Below are 26,920 nucleotides of genomic sequence, written 5' to 3'. Positions count from 1 at the left end.
AGTTAAATGCTGCTGTCAAACTGTGACAGTGTCATTTAACATGAGCTTCCAGCAAGCGCACCAGAAATCCTACCCATCGGTGCCCGTGACACATGACCGCGGGTTGCCGATGGGTTGGCATGACAACCAAAAGTCTCCAGCAGTTGTCACTGCCAGACTGCTATGAGTGCCGCCTGGTGATTGGCGCTCTAAGCAAGTGAGCAATTCTGCTACATACAGGCGATCTGATCATCACCTGTATGCAGCAGAGACGATCAGGTTATCGCAGTTTCTAGACTCCTATGGAGATTATTGAAGCATCCTAAAAGTTAAATAAAATGTTTTTAAAAATATTAAAAAAAATATTTCAAAGTTAAAATTACTTTCGCTCCATTCAAAATAAAACAAAAAAAAGTGTCTGCGATAGATTAGACAGGACTGTGCATCGCTCTGGAGTGAAGAGAGTCAGTGGTGGGTTAGTCAGGTCTGTGCCTCTGCACATCTAGTGTCGGGGTTGTATTTAGTCATCCTGTGCATCCACCTGCAGGAGATTATCAGGCCTGTGCATGACTCTGAAGGGAAGTGTCGGCGGTGGGATAGGCAGGTCGGAGCAGCGTTCTGGAGTTCTCTGTCGGTGGTGGATTAGTTTGGTCTATGCCTTCACCACAGTGAAGTGTTGATGGTAGATAAGTCAGGCCTGTGCATCGCTCTGCTATGGAGAGTCGGTGGTGGATTAGTCAGGCCTGTACATCGCTCTGCTGTGAACTGTTGGTAGTGGATTAGTCAGGCCTGTACATCGATCGACAGATAAGTTTTCTATGGTGGATTAGTCAGGCCTGTATATCACTCTGCAGTGAAGTGTCGGCGGTGGACTAGTTAGGCCTGTACATCGATCTTCGGAGAAGTGTCGGCGGTGGATTAGTCAGGCCTGTATTTCGCTCAGCAGTGAAGTGTCGGCGGTGGATTAGTCAGGCCTGTATTTCGCTCAGCAGTGAAGTGTCGGCGGTGGATTAGTCAGGCCTGTATTTCGCTCAGCAGTGAAGTGTCGGCGGTGGATTAGTCAGGCCTGTATTTCGCTCAGCAGTGAAGTGTCGGCGGTGGATTAGTCAGGCCTGTATTTCGCTCAGCAGTGAAGTGTCGGCGGTGGATTAGTCAGGCCTGTATTTCGCTCAGCAGTGAAGTGTCGGCGGTGGATTAGTCAGGCTTGTGCGTGGCTCTGCAGCGGTGCGGGATGGCGGCTCAGCCTGCTCCTCCTAAACCTTGGGAGACCCGGCGGGTTCTGGGCGGGGTCCCCACGACTTCTTTTCAGTGAGTGAGCGCTGCCGGGGGCTCCTGGAGGAGGGTGGTCGCATTGTGGGTGATCAGTCGATACAGGGTCCAAAGATCAGAGTTGTGTCCGCTCACCAAGGGACGTGTCCGGGATGTTACTGGTTACACCGGGGCAGCTGTCGCTGTACGCAGGTGCCGGCACACGGAGGGATATAGCAGCGCTATGTGTGGGCCTGGGAACAGTCCACAGGCCCTATTATCAGTATTGTCCCGTGTAATCAGTACCGTCCCCCCCCCCCGTGTGATCAGTACCGTCCCCCCCGTGTGATCAGTACCGTCCCCCCCCGTGTGATCAGTACCGTCCCCCCCCCGTGTGATCAGTACCGTCCCCCCCCGTGTGATCAGTACCGTCCCCCCCGTGTGATCAGTACCGTCCCCCCCCGTGTGATCAGTACCGTCCCCCCCCCGTGTGATCAGTACCGTCCCCCCCCGTGTGATCAGTACCGTCCCCCCCCCGTGTGATCAGTACCGTCCCCCCCCGTGTGATCAGTACCGTCCCCCCCCCGTGTGATCAGTACCGTCCCCCCCCCGTGTGATCAGTACCGTCCCCCCCCGTGTGATCAGTACCGTCCCCCCCCCGTGTGATCAGTACCGTCCCCCCGTGTGATCAGTACCGTTCCCCCCTCCCCCCCGTGTAATCAGTACCGTCCTGTGTCTCTTCCCCCAGGGCCTGTGTACACGGCAAATCCTGGGATGTGTGATCTCAGTCTTGTGCTTCCCTCCAGGCGGTGTATAATACAGGATCCACAGCAGGATCTGCTCCGTGCGCAGAATCTGTGGGATTATAGTGATGAGCGAGCGCGCTCAGGTGCTGAGTGTCTACAGCGAGCTCAAAAGTATGTAGTCTTGAGCACTACCCAGATAACACCCGAGCATGCTCAGATAACACCTTGTCCCAGCACGTTCGCTCATCACTAATTAATAATATCTGTAACAGCTGATCTATGGGGGTGTTGGCCCCCCCACCAATCTCATAGTGATGATTCATCCTGTGCATAGGTCGTCAACCTTAATAATTTGTGATAATTTGCCCACATATGCAGAAACCGTTAAAATAAACAATCCCTTTAAAACCTGCACAGTATTTTGTGCCATAAAAACTGTTATTTTTTAACCACAAGAATAATGACCATCTGCGGAGGCCATAGTGGACTCTGCGATTCCTAACAAAGGTACAGAACACGTGATACCGAGTGAGGATGTTTGTAATTTTTTTATAGACATCAGACCCTGGCTTCTCAATGTGAAATGAACATCATCTAAGTCTAAATCGTTACCGGCCTTACAATGGAAATAATACATTCACTTACAGCAGGCAGAGATCTTAAAGGGGTTCTCTAGGAATAGCGTTTTCACCCCATTGGCAAATATTTGATTCATTTAACAAAAAGAGGTGCTAAGTTCCCTCCCCGGGTCCAGCTGTACTTCTGCATCGCTGTCCCAGTGTTTCCAGGCAGAGACTTCATGACTATATTGCACCGCACCGCTGCAGTCAATCACTGAGTTCAGCAGCTTTGCTGATGTAGTCAGCATGAACTGCTGAGCTCAGTGATTGACTGCAGCGGTGATTTGCACTGTACTCCTGTCACTGCAGCATCTTGTAAACAATCACTGGAGCGGCATCCAGTTTTTGGGAGCGTGTCGCGGCGGTATGCCGTATGCAATTTTTTTATCACATCAATGTTACTCACATGTGCTATTACTATTATTTACGTACTGCGGGGTATTGGCTCATATTGGTTTTCATCTTCGGTCCTGCATGGTAAGTGGCCGCAGTGTGAACGCACGCCTATGCACTGCACCTTTACCAACAGTGCTCTGACTCAACATTGTTTTGGTTCTGCTCCAAATAATTCCTAAAAAGTAGCTTAGAAACATCTTCAAGACTCTTACTATTCACTTCTATTATGAAACCGCTTTGCTGTTCATATGTTATTATTATTATTGCGCCATTTATTCCATGGCACTTTTACATGTGAGGAGGGGTATACATAATAATAAGTACAATAATCTTGAACAATACAAGTCATAACTGGTACAGGAGGAGAGAGGACCCTGCCCGCGAGGGCTCACAATCTACAAGGGATGGGTGAGGATACAGTAGGTGAAGGTGAAGGTTGAGCTGGCCGTGCAGTGGTTTGGTCGATCGGTGGTTACTGCAGGTTGTAGGCTTGTCGGAAGAGGTGGGTCTTCAGGTTCTTTTTGAAGGTTTCGATGGTAGGTGAGAATCTGATATGTTGTGGTAGTGAGTTCCAGAGTAGGGGTGATACGCGAGAGAAATCTTGTATGCAGTTGTGGGAAGAGGAGATAAGAGGGGAGTAGAGTAGGAGATCTTGTGAGGATCGGAGGTTGCGTGCAGGAAAGTACCGGGAGACAAGGTCACAGATGTATAGAGGAGACAGGTTGTGGATGGCTTTGTACGTCATGGTTAGGGTTTTGTAGTGGAGTCTCTGGGCAATGGGGAGCCAGTGAAGGGTTTGACAGAGGGGAGAGGTCGGGGAATAGCGGGGGGACAGGTGGATTAGTCGGGCAGCAGAGTTTAGAATAGATTGGAGGGGTGCGAGAGTGTTAGAGGGGAGGCCACAGAGCAGGAGGTTGCAGTAGTCAAGGCGGGAGATGATGAGGGCATGGACTAGGGTTTTTGCAGATTCTTGGTTTAGGAATGTACGGGATATGTTCAGACTTTTGAGCAATTTTTCTGCTTCAGATTTTAAAAACGCCCTGATGGTAGAAAGGAAAGTGCATGAAACGTCATTGATGGAAAACGCTCCAAATTATTCACTGTCCAATCAAAAAGCTGCGCAAAAAAAAAAATGCTTCCGAAAAAAAAATAATCAGCAAAACGTTTCAGTAAATGAAAATCTCCAAAAGGAGCTGTCTGGTCTACACATACACAAAAAAAGTTATTTTTTAAGGTCTCAAAAAAAAACTCCATGTGCACATAGCCTAAAACCAAGTGGTGGCCATTGGGGTGAGAAACGCTGTCCTGCGAAAACCCCATTAAGCATAGCAAGGTATTAAAGTGCCAGCTGGTTGCCTTTCCCATGAGTCTTGGATGGTTTCAGGCCTGTTGTGAACGTAGGGCGACCATCGATGTAGAGTTTAGTGGTGGTCGTTTTTACTTCTTAGTGGATTACATTGTAGTTTTGGAGGAAATTTAACCAAACTCCACTTTGTGTTCCCATTTTAGGTCAGCTGACTTAAGAGCAAGCACAATCACCAGACCAGGGCAGCCAACACTTACCAGGGTGCCACCGCCTGTCCTGCCTAGACCTTCTCCGCAGACCAGCGCTGGCACGCTTGGTGCCTACCGCCCCGGATACAACTCCTTTTCCCCAGGCTTTGGCTCTTATGGCTCTTATGGCAGTTCGCTCTATGGCGGCTACAGCCCCTACAGCTATGGGTATGGCAGCGGAATGAGCTACAACCGCTTCCAGACCGATGACGTACCGCCGAGTAGGTTTGTACGCCAAGCTGAGGAGAGCAGCCGTGGGGCCTTCCAGTCCATTGAGAGCATCGTTCACGCCTTTGCCTCGGTCAGCATGATGATGGATGCCACCTTCTCTGCTGTCTATAATAGTTTCCGGGCTGTTCTGGATGTGGCCAACCACTTTTCCAGACTAAAGGTCCACTTTACAAAGGTGTTTTCTGCATTTGCACTTGTCCGAACCATCAGTTTCCTTTACCGACGTTTGCAGAGACTTTTGGGTCTACGGAAGAATTCAGAAAATGATGATTTGTGGACAGAGAGTGCCGGGACGGTGGCTCGGGCTGGACCAGGGAGTGATGGAACCAATTCAGCAAAATCGTGGCCTATTTTCTTATTTCTTGCCGTCGTTCTTGGTGGCCCCTACCTCATTTGGAAGCTCCTGTCTTCTGGCAATGGGGAAAGTATTGAAGGTGAGTGTGAAATCTGGATGTCCAGAACTGTAGGAAATTCATTATTTAGGATCTGAGTGACTGCAGACTTGTAGCCTAAGACTGGATGACCCCTTTTAGTCATTTTTGGGGAGGATTAAGTCACTTTTCTATGGCTATTCCCCATCATTAGCCAACCTAGTAAATTCATTCAGCAATGTCTTTGTTGAGTCCTATTCTGCTCCTTCTCCATTAACCCCTTCATGACCTTGGGATTTTCCATTTTTCCGTGTTCATTTTTCGCTCCCCTCCTTCCCAGAGCCATAACTTTTTTTATTTTTCCGTCAATTTGGCCATGTGAGGGTTTATTTTTTACGGGACGAGTTGTACTTTTGAACGACATCATTGGTTTTACCATGTCGTGTACTAGAAAACGGGAAAAAAATTCCAAGTGCAGTGAAATTGCAAAAAAAGTGCAGTCCCACACTTGTTTTTTGTTTGGCTTTTTTGCTAGGTTCACTAAATGCTAAAACTGACCTGCCATTATGCTTCTCCAGGTCACTACGAGTTCATAGACACCTAACATGTCTTATTTTTTACCTAAGTGGTGAAAAAAAATTCCAAACTTTGCTAAAAAAAAAAAAAAAAAAATTGCGCCATTTTCCGATACTCGTAGCGTCTCCATTTTTCATGATCTGCGGTCAGTTGAGGGCTTATTTTTTGCGTGCCGAGCTGGCGTTTTTAATTATTCCAATTCGGTGCAGATACGTTCATTTGATCGCCCGTTATTGCATTTTAATGCAATGTCGCGGCGACCCAAAAAAGTTTCGTTTTTATTTTTTTTTTTCTCCCCTCGTTACGCCGTTTAGCGATCAGGTTAATGCTTTTTCCAGTTCACCACCTGACAGCACACTGGAGGACGTCCTTCTTATCCTTGGTGGGACAGGAACACGAGAGGTTAAAAGGACCTTCCCCCTACCACCCTTCAGTGTTTTTCCTGTCCCATCAGGGATAGGAACGGACGAGAGGATCTGCCGTTCTGTGCGGGGGGGATGTGGATCGGGGGGGCTCAGCCTCACCCTTCCCTCCTGTGACTCCCGTTGGCTGACACCCGCCCGAAGGGTCCCTCAGCCTACCAGTGTAGCGCTGCTCCTGGGTTGGGGATCGCTTCCTCCTGGCGGGGGCTCTCGATCCCTCCGTCCGTCCCCTGGTGTGTGCAGGCTCAGCGGCGGCCTCTGCTGGCGTCGGCGTCTCCATGCGGCCGCTGGGGGAACCAGTTCAATGCCGCACCTTCCTCTTTCCGGCCGCATGTCACTTCCGGTTTGCGGCTGAGGGGGACGGACGGCGTCTCTGCTACAGGAAGTGCAGAGGAAAGAGCGGTGGAGAACGCTGGAGCGTCATTTTTTGAGTGAGGAACAGAATAAAAAGGTATGTGCAGGGGCAGTAGTGATCTCTAGAGCAGAGGGTCAGGAGTCAGCAGCACTAGTAAGTAGAGGCCATAAAAAAAAAAAAAAAAACCCGCTAGTGTTTGCTATATATATATATATTTCTCCATAGGCAGCCTCCCTATCTGAGAAATCGGTAAAGAAACCCAGTAGGAATAAGAAGTGTCCTATCTGTGCGGTTAAGCTAAAGGATTCCTGGCAGAAACCCCTATGTGAAGCATGCACCTGCAAAGTCATAGGAAAGGAGCAGGCGTCTCTTATGTCTAATATGAGAGCCATGATAAGGGAGGAAGTTCAGGCTTCAGTCTCAAGTCTGGTACTCCTTCAAGTCTCACCCTCACCTTCACCTTCGGAGAGGCCGAGGAAAAGACCAAGGGTCGAGTACTCTTCCATAGACTCATCATCCTGTGGGTCGGAGGTAGAGGAGGAAGATGAGAGTAGAGATCCCCCGGAGAAAGGGAGAAGATATCTGTTCTCTGCTGCGGACACTGGAGAGCTGTTGGAAGCAGTGCGGCACACCATGCAGGTGGAGGAGCCGCAGCCATCTTGCTCCGTTCAGGACGAAATGTTTGGAGGCTTGCGCTCACAGACATCCAAAGTGTTCCCTGTTAACTCCCATATCAGATCTATGATTCTGGAGGAATGGGAGGAAGCCGAGAAGAGACTGACTATTCCTAAGGACTTCAGACTCCGCTTGCCGTTTAACCCAGAGGAAATCAAAGAGTGGGTTGATGTACCAAAAATTGACATACCCTTGGCTAAAGTCTCCAAAAGGACGGCGATTCCGTTTGAAGATTCGTCCAACTTGAAAGAACCCATGGACAGAAAAGCAGATGGCCTTCTAAAAAGGGCCTGGGAAAGTTCCTCGGCAATTATTGGGGCTAATATTGCAGCGACATCAGTAGCCCGCTCCATGGACCTTTGGCTAGATGATCTTAAAGATCAATTAATAGCTAAAACGTCCAGAGATAATATTCTAAAATCCCTACCCTTGCTAAAGCTAGCAACTACCTTCTTGGCAGATGCATCTGCAGAATCGGTTAGGTTCGCAGCTAGGGGCCAGTCGCTATCGAATGCAGCCCATAGAGCCATCTGGCTTAAGAGCTGGTCAGGGGACATGCATTCTAAGAATAAATTGTGTGCTATACCCTTTTCCGGGGGCAAGGTCTTCGGACCAGTCCTCGACGATATTTTAGAGAAAGCTGCAGATGTTAAGAAAGGTTTTCCGGAAGAGAAACCTAAAAAATTCCAGCCCTTTCGGAGGCCCCGCTATAATCAAAAACCCGATTATAGGGGTAAGGAAAAGCAGGGTAGATGGAGCTACCAAAAAGGGGGGGATAACAGGCCTAAAAATAAAGAAACAAGCTACTCTGGACAGGGTTCCAGTTACCGCAGAAAATGACGCCATCAGAGTAGGGGGTCGTCTGACAGGTTTTCTGGAAGGTTGGAGGGAGATCACGTCAAGTCCATGGGTCTTACAGATAGTATCCCAGGGATACAAAATAGAATTCACATCTCTTCCTCCCGAAAGATTCCTGGTATCCAGCTCCCATCTAAAACTGTCATCCCCCATGTGGTCAGATATTCAGGACCTTCTAAAAATGGCGGCCATTGTCCCAGTACCCCCTCAGGAAGAAGGCAGGGGTCATTACTCCAATCTCTTCTCGGTAACAAAACCATCGGGAGAATCGAGAACCATTATAAATTTAAAACATCTGAACAATTGGGTCATTTACAAAAGGTTCAAGATGGAGTCGATTCGGTCCACCATTCCCCTGTTGGGAAAAGGCATGGTCATGTGCACTCTAGATTTAAAGAGTGCATATTACCATGTTCCCATCTATCTAAACCATCAGAGGTTCCTGCGGTTCGCGGTAGTCTTGGAAGGAAAGATCTTCCATTTCCAATTCCGCTGTCTCCCCTTCGGCCTGGCCTCCACTCTTAGTTTTTACAAAACTTATGGTAGAAGAAGTTGCTTTCCTGAGGATTCAGGATATAATGGTGGTCCCCTATTTGGACGACTTCCTAATAGCAGCAGACTCAGAAGTCCAACTCAGGATCAACTGTCGGTCCCTCATCTCAACTCTAGAGAATCTAGGATGGATTGTAAATTGGCAAAAATCAGACCTAATCCCAAAACCCAAAATAAAATTCTTGGGAGTCATGCTCGATTCACAAACAAGAATGTCCTTCCTTCCGGAGGACAGGCTGAAGGGCATAATACAGAAGATCCGTCACTTTTCCCAAGGTCGGAATACGATCAGAGACGGGATGAAGATACTAGGTCTGATGACGGCGTGTATTCCCTGTGTAAGATGGAGCCAGTTTCATTCTCGACAGCTTCAGAGGGGAGTCCTGAGAAGCTGGAACAGAAGACAAAACTCGCTGAACCGAACTCTGAACCTTACTCCGCAGATCAAAAGATCTCTGGGTTGGTGGACTCTTCCCAGGAACCTCCGACTGGGGGTACCATGGCTTCAAACACCAAGCGTTTCAGTTACAACAGACGCCAGTCAGCTCGGTTGGGGAGGTCATGTACTGGGAAGATATTTTCAAGGTAGCTGGAAAGAGGCAGACAGCAACCAGTCATCAAACCACAGGGAACTACAAGCGGTTTGGGAGGTCCTGACGGCAGCACAACATCTGCTACAGAACAAACATGTGAAGGTCTTTTTAGACAACACGACAACGGTAGCATTCCTGCGACATCAAGGGGGTCCAAGACATCCGGCATTGCAAGACCTGGCGGAATGGATATTCAAGTGGGCAGAAAGGTCGGTTCTGTCAATCACGGCAATTCACCTGGAGGGCTCCAAGAACCAGTTGGCAGATTTCCTCAGCAGGAAAAGCGTATCCCCCACGGAGTGGGAACTGAACAACGAGGTGTTCAAAGACCTGTGTCATCATTGGGGAATGCCGACGGTGGACCTATTCGCTTCAAAGGGAAACGCAAAGCTCAGGACTTTCTACTCCCTAAACCCCTGGGAGAGTACAGCCGCGATCGATGCCTTCTCACAACCCTGGAATCACGGTCTCCTGTATGCATTTCCTCCTCTAGCGATGATTCCGAGGACACTCAGGAAAATCTGCGAGGACGAGGCCAAGGTCATTCTCATAGCTCCTCACTGGCCGAAACGCAGTTGGTACCCATTGTTGAGAAAACTATCAGTAGAAGAACCCCTCCTGTTGCCGGAGAGAGAGGATCTTCTTCTACAAGGACCAGTTCTACACCAGAATCCAGGAGCACTTCAGCCTGGATCCTGATCGGAAGGTCTTGAGAGCAAAAGGACTCTCGGATGATGTCATCTCTACCCTTCAAGCGAGCAGGAAGCCGGTAACATCGGCTATTTATTTGAAAATATGGAAGAGATTCTGTGGGTTTTGCGGAGAGACGAAAGTTGATACTGACCACCCAAATATCCCCAAAATTCTTGATTTTTTTGCAGTCAGGGTTTCAAAAAGGTCTTAGACCAAGCACATTGAGGGTCCAGATAGCGGCCCTAAGTGTATTCTTTGACTCTTCCCTTTCTGCTCATCCCTGGATTAGCCGTTTCTCTAAAGCCGTCCAGAGACTAAAACCACTGATTAGACGTTCTGTCCCGCCGTGGTGGGATCTGAACTTGGTTCTGAATTTCCTATGTAAACCGGCGTGGGATGTATCGGGGGATATAGAAGTAGATAAACTCTCTCTCAAAACCGCATTTTTAGTTGCAATCACGTCGGCAAAAAGATTGGGGGAACTACAGGCCCTGTCGGTGCAGAATCCATACTTGCAGATATTCGAGGATAAACTAGTATTCAGACTCGATCCGGCGTTTCTCCCTAAAGTTGTGTCAGATTCCAATATGAATCAGGAAATTGTCTTACCATCATTTTGCCAGTCCCCTAAAAATCAGAAAGAAAGATTTTATCATAACTTAGACGTAAGGGACTCGGTGCTCAGGTACCTTGAAATATCCAGACCCTGGAGACAGGACAACAATTTGTTTGTCCAGTTCAGGGGTCCAAATAAAGGTAGGAAAGCGTCTAAAGCGACTATCGCACGGTGGATAAAATCCACGATCAACTTAGCCTATAGAGCTAGCGGGCAAAATTCCCCGGTCAGCATCAAAGCCCATTCATCTAGAGCCATGGCCACGTCATGGGCAGAGAAAGGGGGGGCGACGGCAGATCAGATCTGCAGAGCTGCATCATGGTCTAGCCTTAGTACCTTTTCGAAGCACTACAAGTTAGATGTAGTATCGCCTCAGTTGGCTTTTGGTAGGAAGGTACTTCAAGCAGTAGTCCCACCCTAAATACCATTCTCCTTTGGTATTTCTCCAGTGTGCTGTCAGGTGGTGAACTGGAAAACAGTAATTAGACCTACTGGTAATTGTATTTCCAGGAATTCATCCTGACAGCACTATTAGTTCCCTCCCTAATGTATGATCCTTATACTCATGTGATGTAACATTTGTATGATTGATTATGTTGTCGGAATAAACCTGTGTTTTTGCATCCATCCAGATGTGTTACTTTGGAAAAGCACTGAAGGGTGGTAGGGGGAGGGTCCTTTTAACCTCTCGTGTTCCTGTCCCACCAAGGATAATAAGGACGTCCTCCAGTGTGCTGTCAGGATGGATTCCTGGAAATACAATTACCAGTAGGTCTAATTACTGTTTTTTTATTGATCGGGCGATTCTGAACACGGCGATACCAAATATGTGTAGATTTTATTTATTTATTTATTTATTTTATTGATTTATTTTGATTGGGGCGAAAGGGGGGTGATTTAAACTTTTATATTTTTTTCACTTTTTTTTACTTTTGCCATGCTTCAATAGCCTCCATGGGAGGCTAGAAGCAGGCACAACCCGATCACCTCTGCTACATAGCAGCGATCTGCTGTTCGTTGCTATGTAGTAGAAAATCAGGTGTGCTGTGAGCGCCGACCACAGGGTGGCGCTCACAGCTACCGGCAATCAGTCTCTATGGTTACAATGGAGAAGCATCGCCGACCCCCGATCATGTGACGGGGGTCGGCGATGACGTCATTTCCGGCCGGATGCGGTAGTTAAATGCCGCTGTCTGCGTTTGACAGCGGAATTTAACTAGTTAATAGCGGCGGGTGAATCGCGATTTCACCCGCCGCTATTGCGGGCACATGTCAGCTGTTCAAAACAGCTGACATGTCCCGGCTTTGATGCGGGCTCACCGCAGAGCCCTGCATCAAAGCAGGGGAGCTGACCTCGGACGTACTATCCCATCCGAGGTCAGATAGGGGTTAAGGTTTGTTAATTAGGTTACAACAGTGTAAACCTGATCTGACTAAGAAATCAGCGGAGGTAAGATACCATCAGGACGAAGGGTTAACATACCCGAAACGCGTCGATCGGAGGATTTCCTCTAGCTGGAATTGTATTTTTCATGGCTGACCTATTAGGCCATGAATTTTAAAGGTTTTATTTTTGCACTGGATTTTTAACTTCACCATTAACCCCTTCATGACCCAGCCTATTTTGACCTTAAAGACCTTGCCGTTTTTTGCAATTCTGACCAGTGTCCCTTTATTAGGTAATAACTCAGGAACGCTTCAACGGATCCTAGCGGTTCTGAGATTGTTTTTTCGTGACATATTGGGCTTCATGTTAGTGGTAAATTTAGGTCAATAAATTCTGCGTTTATTTGTGATAAAAACGGAAATTTGGCGAAAATTTTGAAAATTTCGCAATTTTCACATTTTGAATTTTTATTGTGTTAAACCAGAGAGATATGTGACACAAAATAGTTAATAAATAACATTTCCCACATGTTTACTTTACATCAGCACAATTTTGGAAACAACATTTTTTTTTGTTAGGAAGTTATAAGGGTTAAAATTTGACCAGCGATTTCTCATTTTTACAACGAAATTTACAAAACCATTTTTTTTAGGGACCACCTCACATTTGAAGTCAGTTTGAGGGGTCTATATGGCTGAAAATACCCAAAAGTGACACCATTCTAAAAACTGCACCCCTCAAGGTACTCAAAACCACATTCAAGAAGTTTATTAACCCTTCAGGTGCTTCACAGCAGCAGAAGCAACATGGAAGGAAAAAATGAACATTTAACTTTTTAGTCACAAAAATTATCTTTTAGCAACAATTTTTTTATTTTCCCAATGGTAAAAGGAGAAACTGAACCACGAAAGTTGTTGTGCAATTTGTCCTGAGTACGCTGATACCTCATATGTGGGGGTAAACCACTATTTGGGCGCACGGCAGGGCTTGGAAGGGAAGGAGCGCCATTTGACTTTTTGAATCAAAAATTGGCTCCACTCTTTAGCGGACACCATGTCACGTTTGGAGAGCCCCCGTGTGCCTAAAAATTGGAGCTCCCCCACAAGTGACCCCATTTTGGAAACTAGACATCCCAAGGAACTTATCTAGATGCATAGTGAGCACTTTAAACCCTCAGGTGCTTCACAAATTGATCTGTAAAAATGAAAAAGTACTTTTTTTTCACAAAAAAATTATTTTCGCCTCAATTTTTTCATTTTCACATGGGCAGTAGGATAAAATGGATCATAAAATTTGTTGGGCAATTTCTCCCGAGTACGTCGATACCTCATATGTGGGGGTAAACCACTGTTTGGGCACTCGTCAGGGCTCGGAAGGGAAGGCGCGCCATTTGACTTTTTGAATGGAAAATTAGCTCCAATTGTTAGCGGACACCATGTCGCGTTTGGAGAGCCCCTGTGTGCCTAAACATTGGAGCTCCCCCACAAGTGACCCCATTTTGGAAACTAGACCCCCCAAGGAACTTATCTAGATGCATATTGAGCACTTTAAACCCCCAGGTGCTTCACAGAAGTTTATAACGCAGAGCCATGAAAATAAAACATAATTTTTCTTTCCTCAAAAATGATTTTTTAGCCTGGAATTTCCTATTTTGCCAAGGATAATAGGAGAAATTGGACCCCAAATATTGTTGTCCAGTTTGTCCTGAGTATGCTGATACCCCATATGTGGGGGTAAACCACTGTTTGGGCGCACGGCAGGGCTCGGAAGGGATGGCACGCCATTTGGCTTTTTAAATGGAAAATTAGCTCCAATCATTAGCGGACACCATGTCACGTTTGGAGAGCCCCTGTGTGCCTAAACATTGGAGATCCCCCAGAAATGACACTATTTTGGAAACTAGACCCCCAAAGGAACTAATCTAGATGTGTGGTGAGGACTTTGAACCCCCAAGTGCTTCATAGAAGTTTATAAAGCAGAGCCGTGAAAATAATAAATACGTTTTCTTTCCTCAAAAATAATTATTTAGCCCAGAATTTTTTATTTTCCCAAGGGTTACAGAAGAAATTGGACCCCAAAAGTTGTTGTCCAGTTTCTTCTGAGTACGCTGATACCCCATATGTGGGGGTAAACCACTGTTTGGGCACATGCCGAGGCTCGGAAGTGAAGTAGTGACGTTTTGAAATGCAGACTTTGATGGAATGCTCTGTGGGCGTCACGTTGCGTTTGCAGAGCCCCTGATGTGGCTTAACAGTAGAAACCCCCACAAGTGACCCCATTTTAGAAACTAGACCCCCCAAGGAACTTATCTAGATATGTGGTGAGCACTTTGAACCCCCAAGTGCTTCACAGACGTTTACAACGCAGAGCCGTGAAAATAAAAAATCATTTTTCTTTCCTCAAAAATTATGTTTTAGCAAGCATTTTTTTAGATTCACAAGGGTAACAGAAGAAATTGGACCCCAGTAATTGTTGCGCAGTTTGTCCTGAGTATGCTGGTACCCCATATGTGGGGGTAAACCACTGTTTGGGCACACTTCAGGGCTCGGAAGTGAGGGAGCACCATTTGACTTTTTGAATACGAGATTGGCTGGAATCAATGGTGGCGTCATGTTGCGTTTGGAGACCCCTGATGTGCCTAAACAGTGGTAACCCCTCAATTCTAACTCCAACACTAACCCCCCCACACCCCTAACCCTAATCCCAACTGTAGCCATAACCCTAATCACAACCCTAACCCCAACACACCCCTAACCCTAACCACAACCCTAATTCCAACCCTAACCCTAAGGCTATGTGCCCACGTTGCGGATTCGTGTGAGATTTTTCAGCACCATTTTTGAAAAATCCGCGGGTAAAAGGCACTGCGTTTTACCTGCGGATTTTCCGCGGATTTCCAGTGTTTTTTTGTGCGGATTTCACCTGCGGATTCCTATTGAGGAACAGGTGTAAAACGCTGCGGAATCCGCACAAAGAATTGACATGCTGCGGAAAATACAACGCAGCGTTTCCGCGTGGTATTTTCTGCACCATGGGCACAGCGGATTTGGTTTTTCATATGTTTACATGGTACTGTAAACCTGATGGAACACTGCTGCGAATCCGCAGCCAAATCCGCACCGTGTGCACATAGCCTAATTCTAAAAGTATGTGCACACGCTGCGGAAAACGCTGCGGATCCGCAGCAGTTTCCCATGAGTTTACATTTCAATGTAAACCTATGGGAAACAAAAATGGCTGTACACATGCTGCGGAAAAACTGCACGGAAACGCAGCGGTTTACATTCCGCAGCATGTCACTTCTTTGTGCGGATTCCGCAGCGGTTTTACAACTGCTCCAATAGAAAATCGCAGTTGTAAAACCGCAGTGAAATGCGCAGAAAAAAACGCGGTAAATCCGCCATAAATCCGCAGCGGTTTAGCTCTGCGGATTTATCAAATCCGCAGCGGAAAAATCCGCAGAGGACCAGAATACGTGTGCACATACCGAAACCCTAACCCTACCCCTAGCCCTAACCCTATTCTAACATTAGTGGAAAAAAAAAATTTCTTTATTTTTTTATTGTCCCTACCTATGGGGGTGACAAAGGGGGGGGGGGGGTCATTTATTATTTTTTTTATTTTGATCACTGAGATATAATCTATCTCAGTGATCAAAATGCACTTTGGAACGAATCTGTCGGCCGGCAGATTCGGCGGGCGCACTGCGCATGCGCCCGCCATTTTGGAAGATGGCGGCGCCCAGGGAGAAGACGGACGGGACCCCGGCTGGATCGGTAAGTATGATGGGGTGGGGGGGGACCACGGGGGGGGGGGGGATCGGAGCACGGGGGGGGGAATCGGAGCGCGGGAGGGGTGGAACGGAGCACGGGGGGCGTGGAACGGAGCACGGGGGGGCTGGAATGGAGCACGGGGGGTGGAACGGAGCACGGGGGGGTGGATCGGAGTGCAGGGGGGGTGATTGGAGCACGGGGGGGTGATTGGAGCACGGGGGGAGCGGACAAGAGCACGGGGGGGAGCGGAGCACTGGACGGAGGGGAGCCGGAGCAGTGTACCGGCCGGCTGGGGGGGCGATCGGTGGGGTGGGGTGGGGGCACACTAGTATTTCCAGCCATGGCCGATGATATTTCAGCATCGGCCATGGCTGGATTGTAATATTTCACCAGTTATAATAGGTGAAATATTACAAATCGCTCTGATTGGCAGTTTCACTTTCAACAGCCAATCAGAGCGATCGTAGCCACAAGGGGATGAAGCCACCCCCCCTGGGCTAAACTACCACTCCCCCTGTCCCTGCAGATCGGGTGAAATGGGAGTTAACCCTTTCACCCGGCCTGCAGGGACGCGATCTTTCCATGACGCCGCATAGGCGTCATGGGTCGGATTGGCACCGACTTTCATGACGCCTACGTGGCGTCATGGGTCGGGAAGGGGTTAAAGAAAACATTTTCTGAGTTTGTGAATCTGGATTCTCTGCATTTTCACTATTGGCTGCCGAACGGGGGAACTGAGGATCTGCTTTCAGCCACTGTGACAGTCTGATGACAAGTTGCTAACTCTGTTATCTGTGTTTTTCTGGGCTCTTCTCAGCTGTTTTATGACCACAGACCACACAAAGGGGAAAAAAAAGAGATTGTAAAAGCCAAACCGTGCAACATTTTTAACCCCTTATCGACATTGGGCATAATAGTACGCCCATGCCAGACTCACCCGTTTGGCGTGGGCTCTTGCGCTGAGCCCGCACCTTTCTGGGCACATGAAAGCTGATCTATACAGCTGACATGTGCACGCAACAGCCGCAGGTGGAATAACGATCCACCCATGGCTGTTAACTAGTTAAATTTCGCTGTCAATCTCTGACAGCGGCAATTAACTTGCGCTTCCCGGAAGCACGTCGGAAATCCCGCCCATCAATGACCCCGTCACATGACCGTGGGTCGCCGATGGGTTGGCATGACCGCCAGAGGTCTCCAGCAGACCTCTATGGTTGTCATTTCCAGATTGCTATGAGCACCGCCCCGTGATCAGCGCTCATAGCAAGTGACTATTTCTGCTACATACAGGCAATCTGATCATTGCCTGTGCGTAGCAAAGGTGATCGGACAACTGCAGCTTCTAGTCTCCCATTGAGATTATTGAAGCATGCCAAAAGTTGGAAGGGAAATATATATATAATGTTCAAATCACCCCCCATTCAAAATAAAGCAATAAAAACAAAATCAAATAGACACATATTTGGTATCGCTGCATTCAGAATCGCCCGATCTATCAATATAAAAAAATAATTAACCCGATCGCTAAATGGTGTAACGAGTAAAAAAGCTAAACTGCCAGAATTACGTTTTTTTGGTAGCGCCATTTTTATATATTTTTTTAAACAAATGTTGGAATTTTTTTTTTTCACCGTGTAAATCAAAAAGAACCCAGACATGTTTGGTGTCTATGACCTGGAGAATCATAACGCCAGGTCAATTTAGTGAACATGGTTAAAAAAGAAAAAAATTGTGGAATTGCACTTTTTTTTGCAATTTCACAGCAATTGGAGCTCTTTCTAGTTAAAACCAATGGTGTCGTTGAAAAGTACAAATTGTGCCTCAAAAAACAAGCCCTCATATGGCCATATTGATGGAAAAATAAAACAAGTTCTAGCTCTGGGCAGAAGAGGAGCTAAAAACAGAAATTCAAAAACTGAAATACCCCGGATCGTTAAGGGGCTAATGAGACCCAGTTCCAAAAATGATTTAATTTTTTTTTCCCCCCAATTATATGCATTTCAGTAAAAGAAAAAAAAGTCCCTGAAGTTGGACAATCCCTTTAAATGTTTCCAAAATTCCCTGAACAGAGAGGTTGTGTCCTTTTGTTATTTTTGCACTGTATAAGAGAATGAAGTCTTTTCTGCGCTCCTATATAGTGAGCCGCCACCAAACACCATGCTTTGTGGTCTGTGGGTGACATTTTGTATATATTTGGACCTCGTTTTTTTTCTCCACATTGGAGAATGTCTCTGGTGTAGACGCCACGTGAATGTGGCTGAGATCTTCCTGCAGTATCCAGATCAGAGCAGGTTGTATTTGACCTCACCGCCGCAGGCTACTTTCTCGTGAACAGGCCTCTTACACGCAGCTCCTTCGGCCCATGTGGCGGTATGTGAACGCACTATTACTAATATACCTTGTTCTGAGCTGCCACCTTTATTTTTTCCTAACCCTGGTGGTGGCGCATGGTAGTGCGGCCGATAGATTTCTATGGATTCTGTATTTGCGGTCTATGTAATAACAATAGGTTTTTCTCCCTGGACGTATTCCATACCAGGAACATTATCAAGTTTCACAGAACAATTTATGTTTTGTCTAGAAAATGTAAACTGGGCAAGTGGTGAGGACGACCACGTGGTGGGAAGAGCCGAGTACGACTTCACTGCTACTAGCGAAGAAGAGATTTCCTTCCATGCTGGAGATTTACTCAACCTGGCTCCTAAAGGTAAGAAGACGTCGCCCTTACCGAGACCACCATCCTCATGGGTCGGGAAGCAGCAGGTCCAGTCTACAGTCCCACAACATATCTGTGAGCTGTGGCGCCATAACCAGACGTGCGCGTCTTCGTGGTACTGCGCCACCCTCATCCTCTGCAGATTGACCCCTCCGGCGGTAATGGCTGTAATGGTTTTGTCCAGTTATCAGCACTAGTCTACACTCGTGGCTGGGAACCAGAGTGCGACATGTTGTCTTTGTTACCAACTTGTGCACGTTAAAGGGATTGACCTCTACCCGAACTATCCCTTTTAAAAACGTAAAATAAAACTGCAATATACTCGCCTCTCGGGCTGGCACCGTTCCGAGCCACATTGATAAGCCACGTGAGCCCTGCAGCCAGTCAGTGGCCATCATTGAGCTCCCTACCTCTCTCTTCGCTTGGATGAATGTTGAAGAAGTGAGAGCGCTGCAGCCCATTAGCGGTGATTGATTGGCTGCAGGACTCACGTGACATTACAATGTAACATCGCGGGAACGCCAACGGTCCAGGAGGCGAGTATATGGTGTTTTTATTTTAACTACTTCATTTAAAAAGATGGTATCCCAGTAGTGGACCATCTGTTTTCCCCACATAATACATTTTTTCTTACCCATGACTCTCTGCACAGATGCACCCATTCATTATCTATCTTTTCAGTCCCAACCATGTAGAGGAAGACTGGGGAAACGTGACCCATGTTCGTGTAATTGATGGGGATTCAGCAGTGGGTGCCCCTGTGATCACACATTTGTCATCTTTTTGGGCTTTTCTAAATGTAAACCAGGCCATACACCTTTTAAAAGGAGTCTGTCACCGTCTGGGACATATAAAACTTATTAATATGGGCACACAGATGATGGAAATGTGAAACTACAGGTCCTTCTCAAAAAATTAGCATATAGTGTTAAATTTCATTATTTACCATAATGTAATGATTACAATTAAACTTTCATATATTATAGATTCATTATCCACAAACTGAAATTTGTCAGGTCTTTTATTGTTTTAATACTGATGATTTTGGCATACAACTCCTGATAACCCAAAAAACCTGTCTCAATAAATTAGCATATTTCACCCATCCAATCAAATAAAAGTGTTTTTTAATAACAAACAAAAAAACCAACAAATAATAACGTTCAGTTATGCACTCAATACTTGGTCGGGAATCCTTTGGCAGAAATGACTGCTTCAATGCGGCGTGGCATGGAGGCAATCAGCCTGTGACACTGCTGAGATGTTATGGAGGCCCAGGATGCTTCAATAGCGGCCTTAAGCTCATCCAGAGTGTTGGGTCTTGCGTCTCTCAACTTTCTCTTCACAATATCCCACAGATTCTCTATGGGGTTCAGGTCAGGAGAGTTGGCAGGCCAATTGAGCACAGTAATACCATGGTCAGTAAACCATTTACCAGTGGTTTTGGCACTGTGAGCAGGTGCCAGGTCGTGCTGAAAAATGAAATCTTCATCTCCATAAAGCATTTCAGCCGATGGAAGCATGAAGTGCTCCAAAATCTCCTGATAGCTAGCTGCATTGACCCTGCCCTTGATGAAACACCGTGGACCAACACCAGCAGCTGACATGGCACCCCACACCATCACTGACTGTGGGTACTTGACACTGGACTTCAGGCATTTTGGCATTTCCTTCTCCCCAGTCTTCCTCCAGACTCTGACACCTTGATTTCCGAATGACATGCAAAATTTGCTTTCATCAGAAAAAAGTACTTGGGACCACTTAGCAACAGTCCAGTGCTGCTTCTCTGTAGCTCAAAAGTGGCTTTACCTGGGGAATGCGGCACCTGTAGCCCATTTCCTGCACACGCCTGTGCACGGTGGCTCTGGATGTTTCCACACCAGACTCAGTCCAGTGCTTCCTCAGGTTCCCCAAGGTCTGGAATCGGTCCTTCTCCACAATCTTCCTCAGGGTCCGGTCTCCTCTTCTCGTTGTACAGCGTTTTCTGCCACATTGTTTCCTTCCAACAGACTTACCATTGAGGTGCCTTGATACAGCACTCTGGGAACAGCCTATTTGTTGAGAAATTTCTTTCTGGGTCTTACCCTCTTGCTTGAGGGTGTCAATGATGGCCTTCTTGACATCTGTCAGGTCACTAGTCTTACCCATGATGGGGGTTTTGAGTAATGAACAAGGCAGGGAGTTTATAAAAGCCTCAGGTATCTTTTGCATGTGTTTAGAGTTAATTAGTTGATTCAGAAGATTAGGGTAATAGGTCGTTTAGAGAACCTTTTCTTGATATGCTAATTTATTGAGACAGGTTTTTTGGGTTATCAGGAGTTGTATGCCAAAATCATCAGTATTAAAACAATAAAAGACCTGACAAATTTCAGTTGGTGGATAATGAATCTATAATATATGAAAGTTTAATTGTAATCATTACATTATGGTAAATAATGAAATTTAACACTATATGCTAATTTTTTGAGAAGGACCTGTAGTCCTACCCGTATGCCTCATATCTGCGGTCTTGTTGTTGAGAAATCATCTTTTATTTCTATATGCTAATAATTTCTTCCAGGCTCTGTGGATTGCGGTGCTTTTAAGAAATCTCTGCCTCCTGTCTTCATTTGGGTACCAACCCCCCCCTCCCACCAATGTCAGTGCCCCATGACGTGTAATGGTGGCCCCAGAATCCAGCACCTGCAATAGCGCAATTATACAGTTCCTATTCTGTCCTCCTATAGGCCTTGGATTCAGCATACTTCTGCATAGAAGCCGACGTGCGCAGCGATAAGGTGCTCTCCCCATTTCCTTCCTCCCTGCATAGTTAGGAACCATACCGTTTCTGATGCCCCGGTCACCCATGTATGCATGGTAGCGAGAGCACCTTATCACTGCGCACGCCGGAGGTCACTGCAATGGAAGTATCAGTGACTCACCTGCACAGAACAATGCTGAAGCCAATGCCCATAGGACAGAACAGGTACTGTATAATCGCGCTATTGCAGGGTGCGGGATTCTGGAGCCACCGTTACACATCACCGCACACTGTGACACTGATGGAAGGAGGGTGGTGTAATGAGGACAGGAGGCAAAGATTTCTTAAAGGCACCGCACGCCCCGGAAAAAATCATTAGCATAAGGAAATAAAAGGGGATTTCTCAACAAGATGGCAGATATGAGGCATACAGGTAGGACTAGTGTAACATTTCTATCACCTGTATGCCCATATTAATAGGTTATATACATCCCAGGGGTGACAGTCCGTTTAAATTGCCTTTAAAGTCCTCTGATGTTTCCCATAGTCCTTAAGGATGAAAGTGTTTATTCCTTTTCAGAACAACAACCTAAAGTAAGAGGCTGGCTGCTCGGGAGCGTGGATGGACAGACAACCGGATTCCTTCCTGCCAACTACATCAAAATCCTGGGCAAAAGAAGAGGCAAAAAGGCTGCAGAGTCAGAGAAGCGTCAGGAGGAGCAGCAGCAGCCGTGCCCGATCCCCACCTCGCTGAGCGCAGCCACTCCGGTGGCCACACTGGAAGAGCAGGAAGCCGCACTGGAGTCCGTATTTGTGGAATCCAACAGCACAGTAGGTGATGTCGACCCAAACCTGGGCCACAGGGACACGTTCGATCTGTAGAGAAGCCCAGGTGCGGCTGCTCCTGACATGGAGCGTGCAGTGAGCGTGAGCTCCACCGCAGGTAGCGGAGCCATGTACAGAGAGGCGTCTTCTGGGGTCTCTAGATACCCTCGTAACACTAGATTAACAATTAAAGGGCGTTCCTCCAATACTGTGTTTATGGAGCTTTGGCCTCACTGTACAGACCCAGAGGGGCAACTTGATCCCCATTTTTGTTGCTTTTTTTAAAATTAAGCTGGTTGATTAGATTGATGCATCCAGTTGCACGTGACCCTGATTTGTGATTTCTGATCATTATCTTGGGAGTGATTTCTAAGGAAATCATTACTATCAATGCGGGGGGTTTTACAGGGGTCCCTGACGGCTTCATTTATCCAGACACAGCGGCATGCGTGGGCTCGAACCCCGGTAGAGCGGCGGCCCATCCTAGAAAAGGTTCTGACGGTGGCACCACAATGCTGGATCACTGCTTTCCTTTGGGCAGCAATGGTTTGGGTTTGTCTGGGTTTTTTTTTCGCTCTTTGCTGGTGCCATGTTTTCCCATATATAATTTCCCACCCTGAGCAGAACTTCTCACCGGATCGGCGGCTGACGTATCGGATGTGTGTGGCCGAGTTTCCAGTGTTTAAAAAATTGCTAAAAAATGAAAGATTCTACTAGATCGTAATCCAAAATCAACGTGGGGCAACACAGAAGTCACGGTTTTGCATTGTGTTTTTTAGATCACCGAACTATCTACAGTTTGGGTACTTTTCGGTGATCTAATAATGTCTTTTGGTAATCATTTATTTGATATACGGTGATTCGCATTGTGTTTTTTACTTTTTTTTTAATGATCAGCAATAATACTACTAAGAATTCTCAAATGGATGAATTTTGCACCATTAGGGGGTTTTACAGAGGATTTCTCTTTGTCGGGGTGATGGACTTGAATGGGTTGGTCCATGCACGACCTGCCGTACCAGTCACCTCCTCTAGGAGGCAGTCTTGTGACCCCAGATAATCAGCGGAGGGCACACCCTAATCTAAGGGCGCAGTCAGACGACCGTATTAATCGGAGTGAGATCGGGACGCAGTGCCTGGACTGACCCGAGCCGGACAGCTGCATAGAAATCCGGTACGTGAAGACCGATGGCCAGTCCGTTCCCATCTCTGTCCGATTCCAGTTTAGCATTTTGTGGACGTCTCTTTGCTGCCGTTTTTGCAGATTTATTTTTTTATAAATGCATTAAACAATGAAAACGCTGAGGAAGCGCTCAGACGTCTTGTGATCCTCCCATTGACTTGTACTGTAAGGCCACGTTCTCACCATCAGCTTGTGGCGCATTTTTGACTGTCAAGAACGCAGCGTCTTACAGCTTCCCCAGAGTGGATGGGATTTCTATAGATCTCCTGCCCACTGTGCTTTTTTTAACGCTACGCAAACAAACCTGCGGTGCGTGGTTGAAATCCGCAGCGTGTCCATTTCTCTTCGCACGCTGCATTTTCTTTTGAGGTTTTCCCCATAGACTCGCATTAGATGCAGAAAATCCGCAGGTAAAACACGCACATTCGGTTTTAGTGGGGTTCCGCAGCGGAAACGCACTAAAACCGCATGTAATCTGCACCCATGTATGTCAATAAAGTTTTGTCAAAGCAAAAAAAAAAAAAAGTATCAAAAACCAAGCAGTTTTATTTAAAGCATGATACAGCAAACGGACAAAAACGCAGCATCAAAAACGCTCCAAAAAACCTCAAGTAACCCAGTTAAAATAACAACAATGCACCAAAAGCTCATCGTGAGAACATAGCCTTAAAGGGGTATTCCTATCTCCAAGATCCTGTCCCAATATGTAGGTGTAATAATAGTATTAACAAATGCCTCCAATTAGGAATTTAGAATAGTTCTTCTAATTCGCCGTCTCTTACCCCATGTGCAGGGCATTGATGTAGCTTAGGTAGCCATGGTTACGACCACTAACAGCTAACCGTCACTATATGAGCGGTCATAACCATGGATACCTAAGCTCCTGCAATGCCTGAACATGGGGTGACATAGTGAATCAGGAGAACTATCCTACATTACTAATTGGAGGTATTTGCTAATATTATTCTTACTTTACCTACTCCATATTGGGATAGGATCTTGGGAGATGGGAATACCCTTTGAGCGTCTAAACTCCTGACGAATGTTCAGGTCGCTTCGTTTAACCGCTTGGTGTCTTTGGAAACCTTAAGTGTTTAAAATAAGCTGAAAAGCCTGAATATATGAACAGCAAAGGGGTTTGTACATGGAAGCGAATCGGTCCGTTCTTTGTCAGTGTGAACGCTCCCTAAGAGTCAGTCTGTAGTGAATTACTGGCAGGACCGTGTGGCATATCATGGACACTGGAGCGTTGTGTGCCCAGAACCCGGCACGCCCTTGTTTCTGCCATATTGATGTGGTGGGCACACGTGACCCCACGGCAGGGCAGGACCGCCTCCGTACTGACTGTCAGCAGCGGGATCTCCGTGCAGGCACAGTCGTTCCTCCGTAATCTGAGACCTTTATGATCAGTGTAAAGGTTCAATGTCTGGCAATGTTAATCTTTAATGGTCAGATATTCCCAAGTCTGCTGCTTGTTACAGACCTTAGAGCGGTTCTTCACCTTTGGGGACTTTTTTCTTTCTTACTTGCGGTAAAAACACACATTTTTGGCTACAAATCATTTCAACTGGGTTTCACTTTAAAAATCTCTGTCTTTTTCTGAGCTCCTCGCACCTGATTTACGACCACAGAACACTTCAAAGTTGAATATTCAGGGAGACCAAGAGCCTGGACAAGTCAAACGGAGAAATAGTAATGAAATCCAATTCCAAAAATGAATTTTCAGCCCCAAATCCATGCGCAGCCGCCCCGTCAATGACTCTTCTATTTAGTTTGTAATGTAATATTTAGGTGCTTCTACCTGGAGATCCCATTGACATTCTCTGTGCCTGAAATCTCTGCTGTGATCCTGACTGTGGAGATCTCACGGGGCTGCGCGTTTGGTCAGATTATATAGAAACTCCACGTCTCGGTGACATGTTCCTTTGTGGTGGTTTGCAGTCAGGCGGAGGCTTTTCTTACGGAATCTATCCTCTTAATTGAGCGCTTTCTTTTGCCTCTGGTTGTCAGCAGAATGAAGGGCTTAAAGGGGCTGCACCACCTTTAGCTATCGCCTCCAGTGAAGAGTTATGACATTTCCTTACATATGGCTCCACCTGGTGTTCACAGTGCATAATGACGTGCACGTCCGTCTAATGAGATGAGACCTGGTCGCACATGCTCAGTCGCTCACCATACAGCAGTCTCTGGAAAGTGATCCACTGCAGAGCAGCCAATAGAAGTAGCCGTCAGTCCTGGCCATGAAGATGTCCAGCCGCCTGCAGCAGTCTAGAGAGCAGAGTTCATCTCTTCTGTTCCCTTAGACAATGGAATAGTCTAACGTTTCAGTAGCCAATCCCTGAGCTCAGTGGCCCGAAGGGTCATTAGTAGAGTCTAATGATTGGTGGCAGCGCTGATGTGTGCTCTATCCATGACTTCACCACTGCAGCCTGTCAAGAAAGACCAGACCAGCGGTGGAGAATCATTGCTGGACACGGGGAGAGGAAGGCTAGGTGCACACTGTGTAGGCACTTGGCCTGCAGTATAGGTTGTGAGATCTTCAGGTTAGTAGTGTGCCCTAAGGACCCCCTTTACCAGACAGAGGCCAAAAGTGTGTTCCTTTAGCCATCATACCATTTATCTGTACAGGAAAGTGCCGCAGACTACACGATCCTGTATGGCGGGCTACTGCAAAGAAACATGTACCGTGCAGTATACGATTCTTTACAGTGGCTCCTCATGGTGGACAGATGCCTCGACAGCCATCCCGACAGTGGTCACTTTTGGGTGCACACCTCCTGAGCGTAGGGTCGACCTAGGCTAATTTATTTTTAGCTAACTCATGTCTAGAAGTAGAAGAATTTTGGAAACTGAAAATCCCTTTTAAGCACTGATTATTCCATTGGCCTATAAATAGTAGTAGCAGCCGTGAGTCAAATAGATGAACTTTGTTCTCTTGCTGTACATGTACCTAAATGCATGTAAAAAATCATTTTATCATCTGGGTTTCATTAAAAAAAAAGTACCATTTGGCTTCTTCATCTTGTATGTATCACAGTACATGAACTGATGTCTTGGTCTGTAACTCTTATCTCTCCTCTCGTGAGCAATCTTCTAAGCTGTCTTATGACCAAATCAAAGTTCACATTTTAACTGGTCATAAAGTATAATTCAGGTGAAGAGAAAAGGAGTATAAATCCTGCCCAGCTCACGGTCAGCAGGCAGCACAATGATTTATGTACTGTGATACATAGAGGCTGTAGAAACTAATTAGTACAAATTTGTAAATAAAATAGTAAAACAAAAAAATTTTTTTTTTTAGACAAACCTAATTGCATTTAAGTAAACGCAAAATGCCTCCAAAGGTCCAAAAAGATACATGAAAATATGTCTTGGGCACAGGTATGATAAATACGCACTTTTTGTAATGGCTGTGAAATTAGGGTTTTGCTGTAGGTTACACTTCCATATTAGAATCTGATTACAAGGACAATATTTAACAGGATGCAATAATCCTCTAATTCCAGAAAGTCTTACATGTAGTTTCTACATTTCGGCACTGTCTACCCCTGCCACTTACTGACATATACGTCAGCAAACCACATAGGAGCAGCCCCCGACCTTTGCCGTAGGTGACGCCTGGTGGGAGTCGTTGGTCAGCAGGGTGGGTGCGAGTCTCTCCTGTTCTAGTGTGATTGTCAGAAAACTGCTGTAAATAATTACAATTCTGGAGATCTTTCTGGATTAATGAAATAAAATAGTCTATTTTATTAAAAAAAAAATGATAGCTGTGTGCTACGTTGTATGAAATAAACGTTCTAAATATTTATTA

At 46.4% G+C, this 26,920-nt stretch overlaps 1 protein-coding gene across 1 annotated transcript; it reads left to right on the top strand.

The window, feature by feature from the left end:
• The first annotated feature begins 1,100 nt into the window (after positions 1-1,100).
• On the top strand, positions 1,101-26,920 carry PEX13 (peroxisomal biogenesis factor 13). The gene is made up of 4 exons (XM_069768895.1): positions 1,101-1,287; positions 4,499-5,208; positions 18,227-18,352; positions 21,682-26,920. Exons 1-4 carry the CDS (start codon positions 1,211-1,213, stop codon positions 21,981-21,983), a joined length of 1,215 nt encoding a protein of 404 aa, XP_069624996.1. The 5' UTR covers positions 1,101-1,210; the 3' UTR covers positions 21,984-26,920.

This window comes from Ranitomeya imitator, chromosome 5 (assembly GCF_032444005.1).
Source record: "Ranitomeya imitator isolate aRanImi1 chromosome 5, aRanImi1.pri, whole genome shotgun sequence".
Lineage (NCBI taxonomy): Eukaryota > Metazoa > Chordata > Amphibia > Anura > Dendrobatidae > Ranitomeya > Ranitomeya imitator.
The sequence above is the reverse complement of the archived record's forward strand: the minus strand, read 5'-3'. Positions and strand labels throughout refer to the sequence as shown.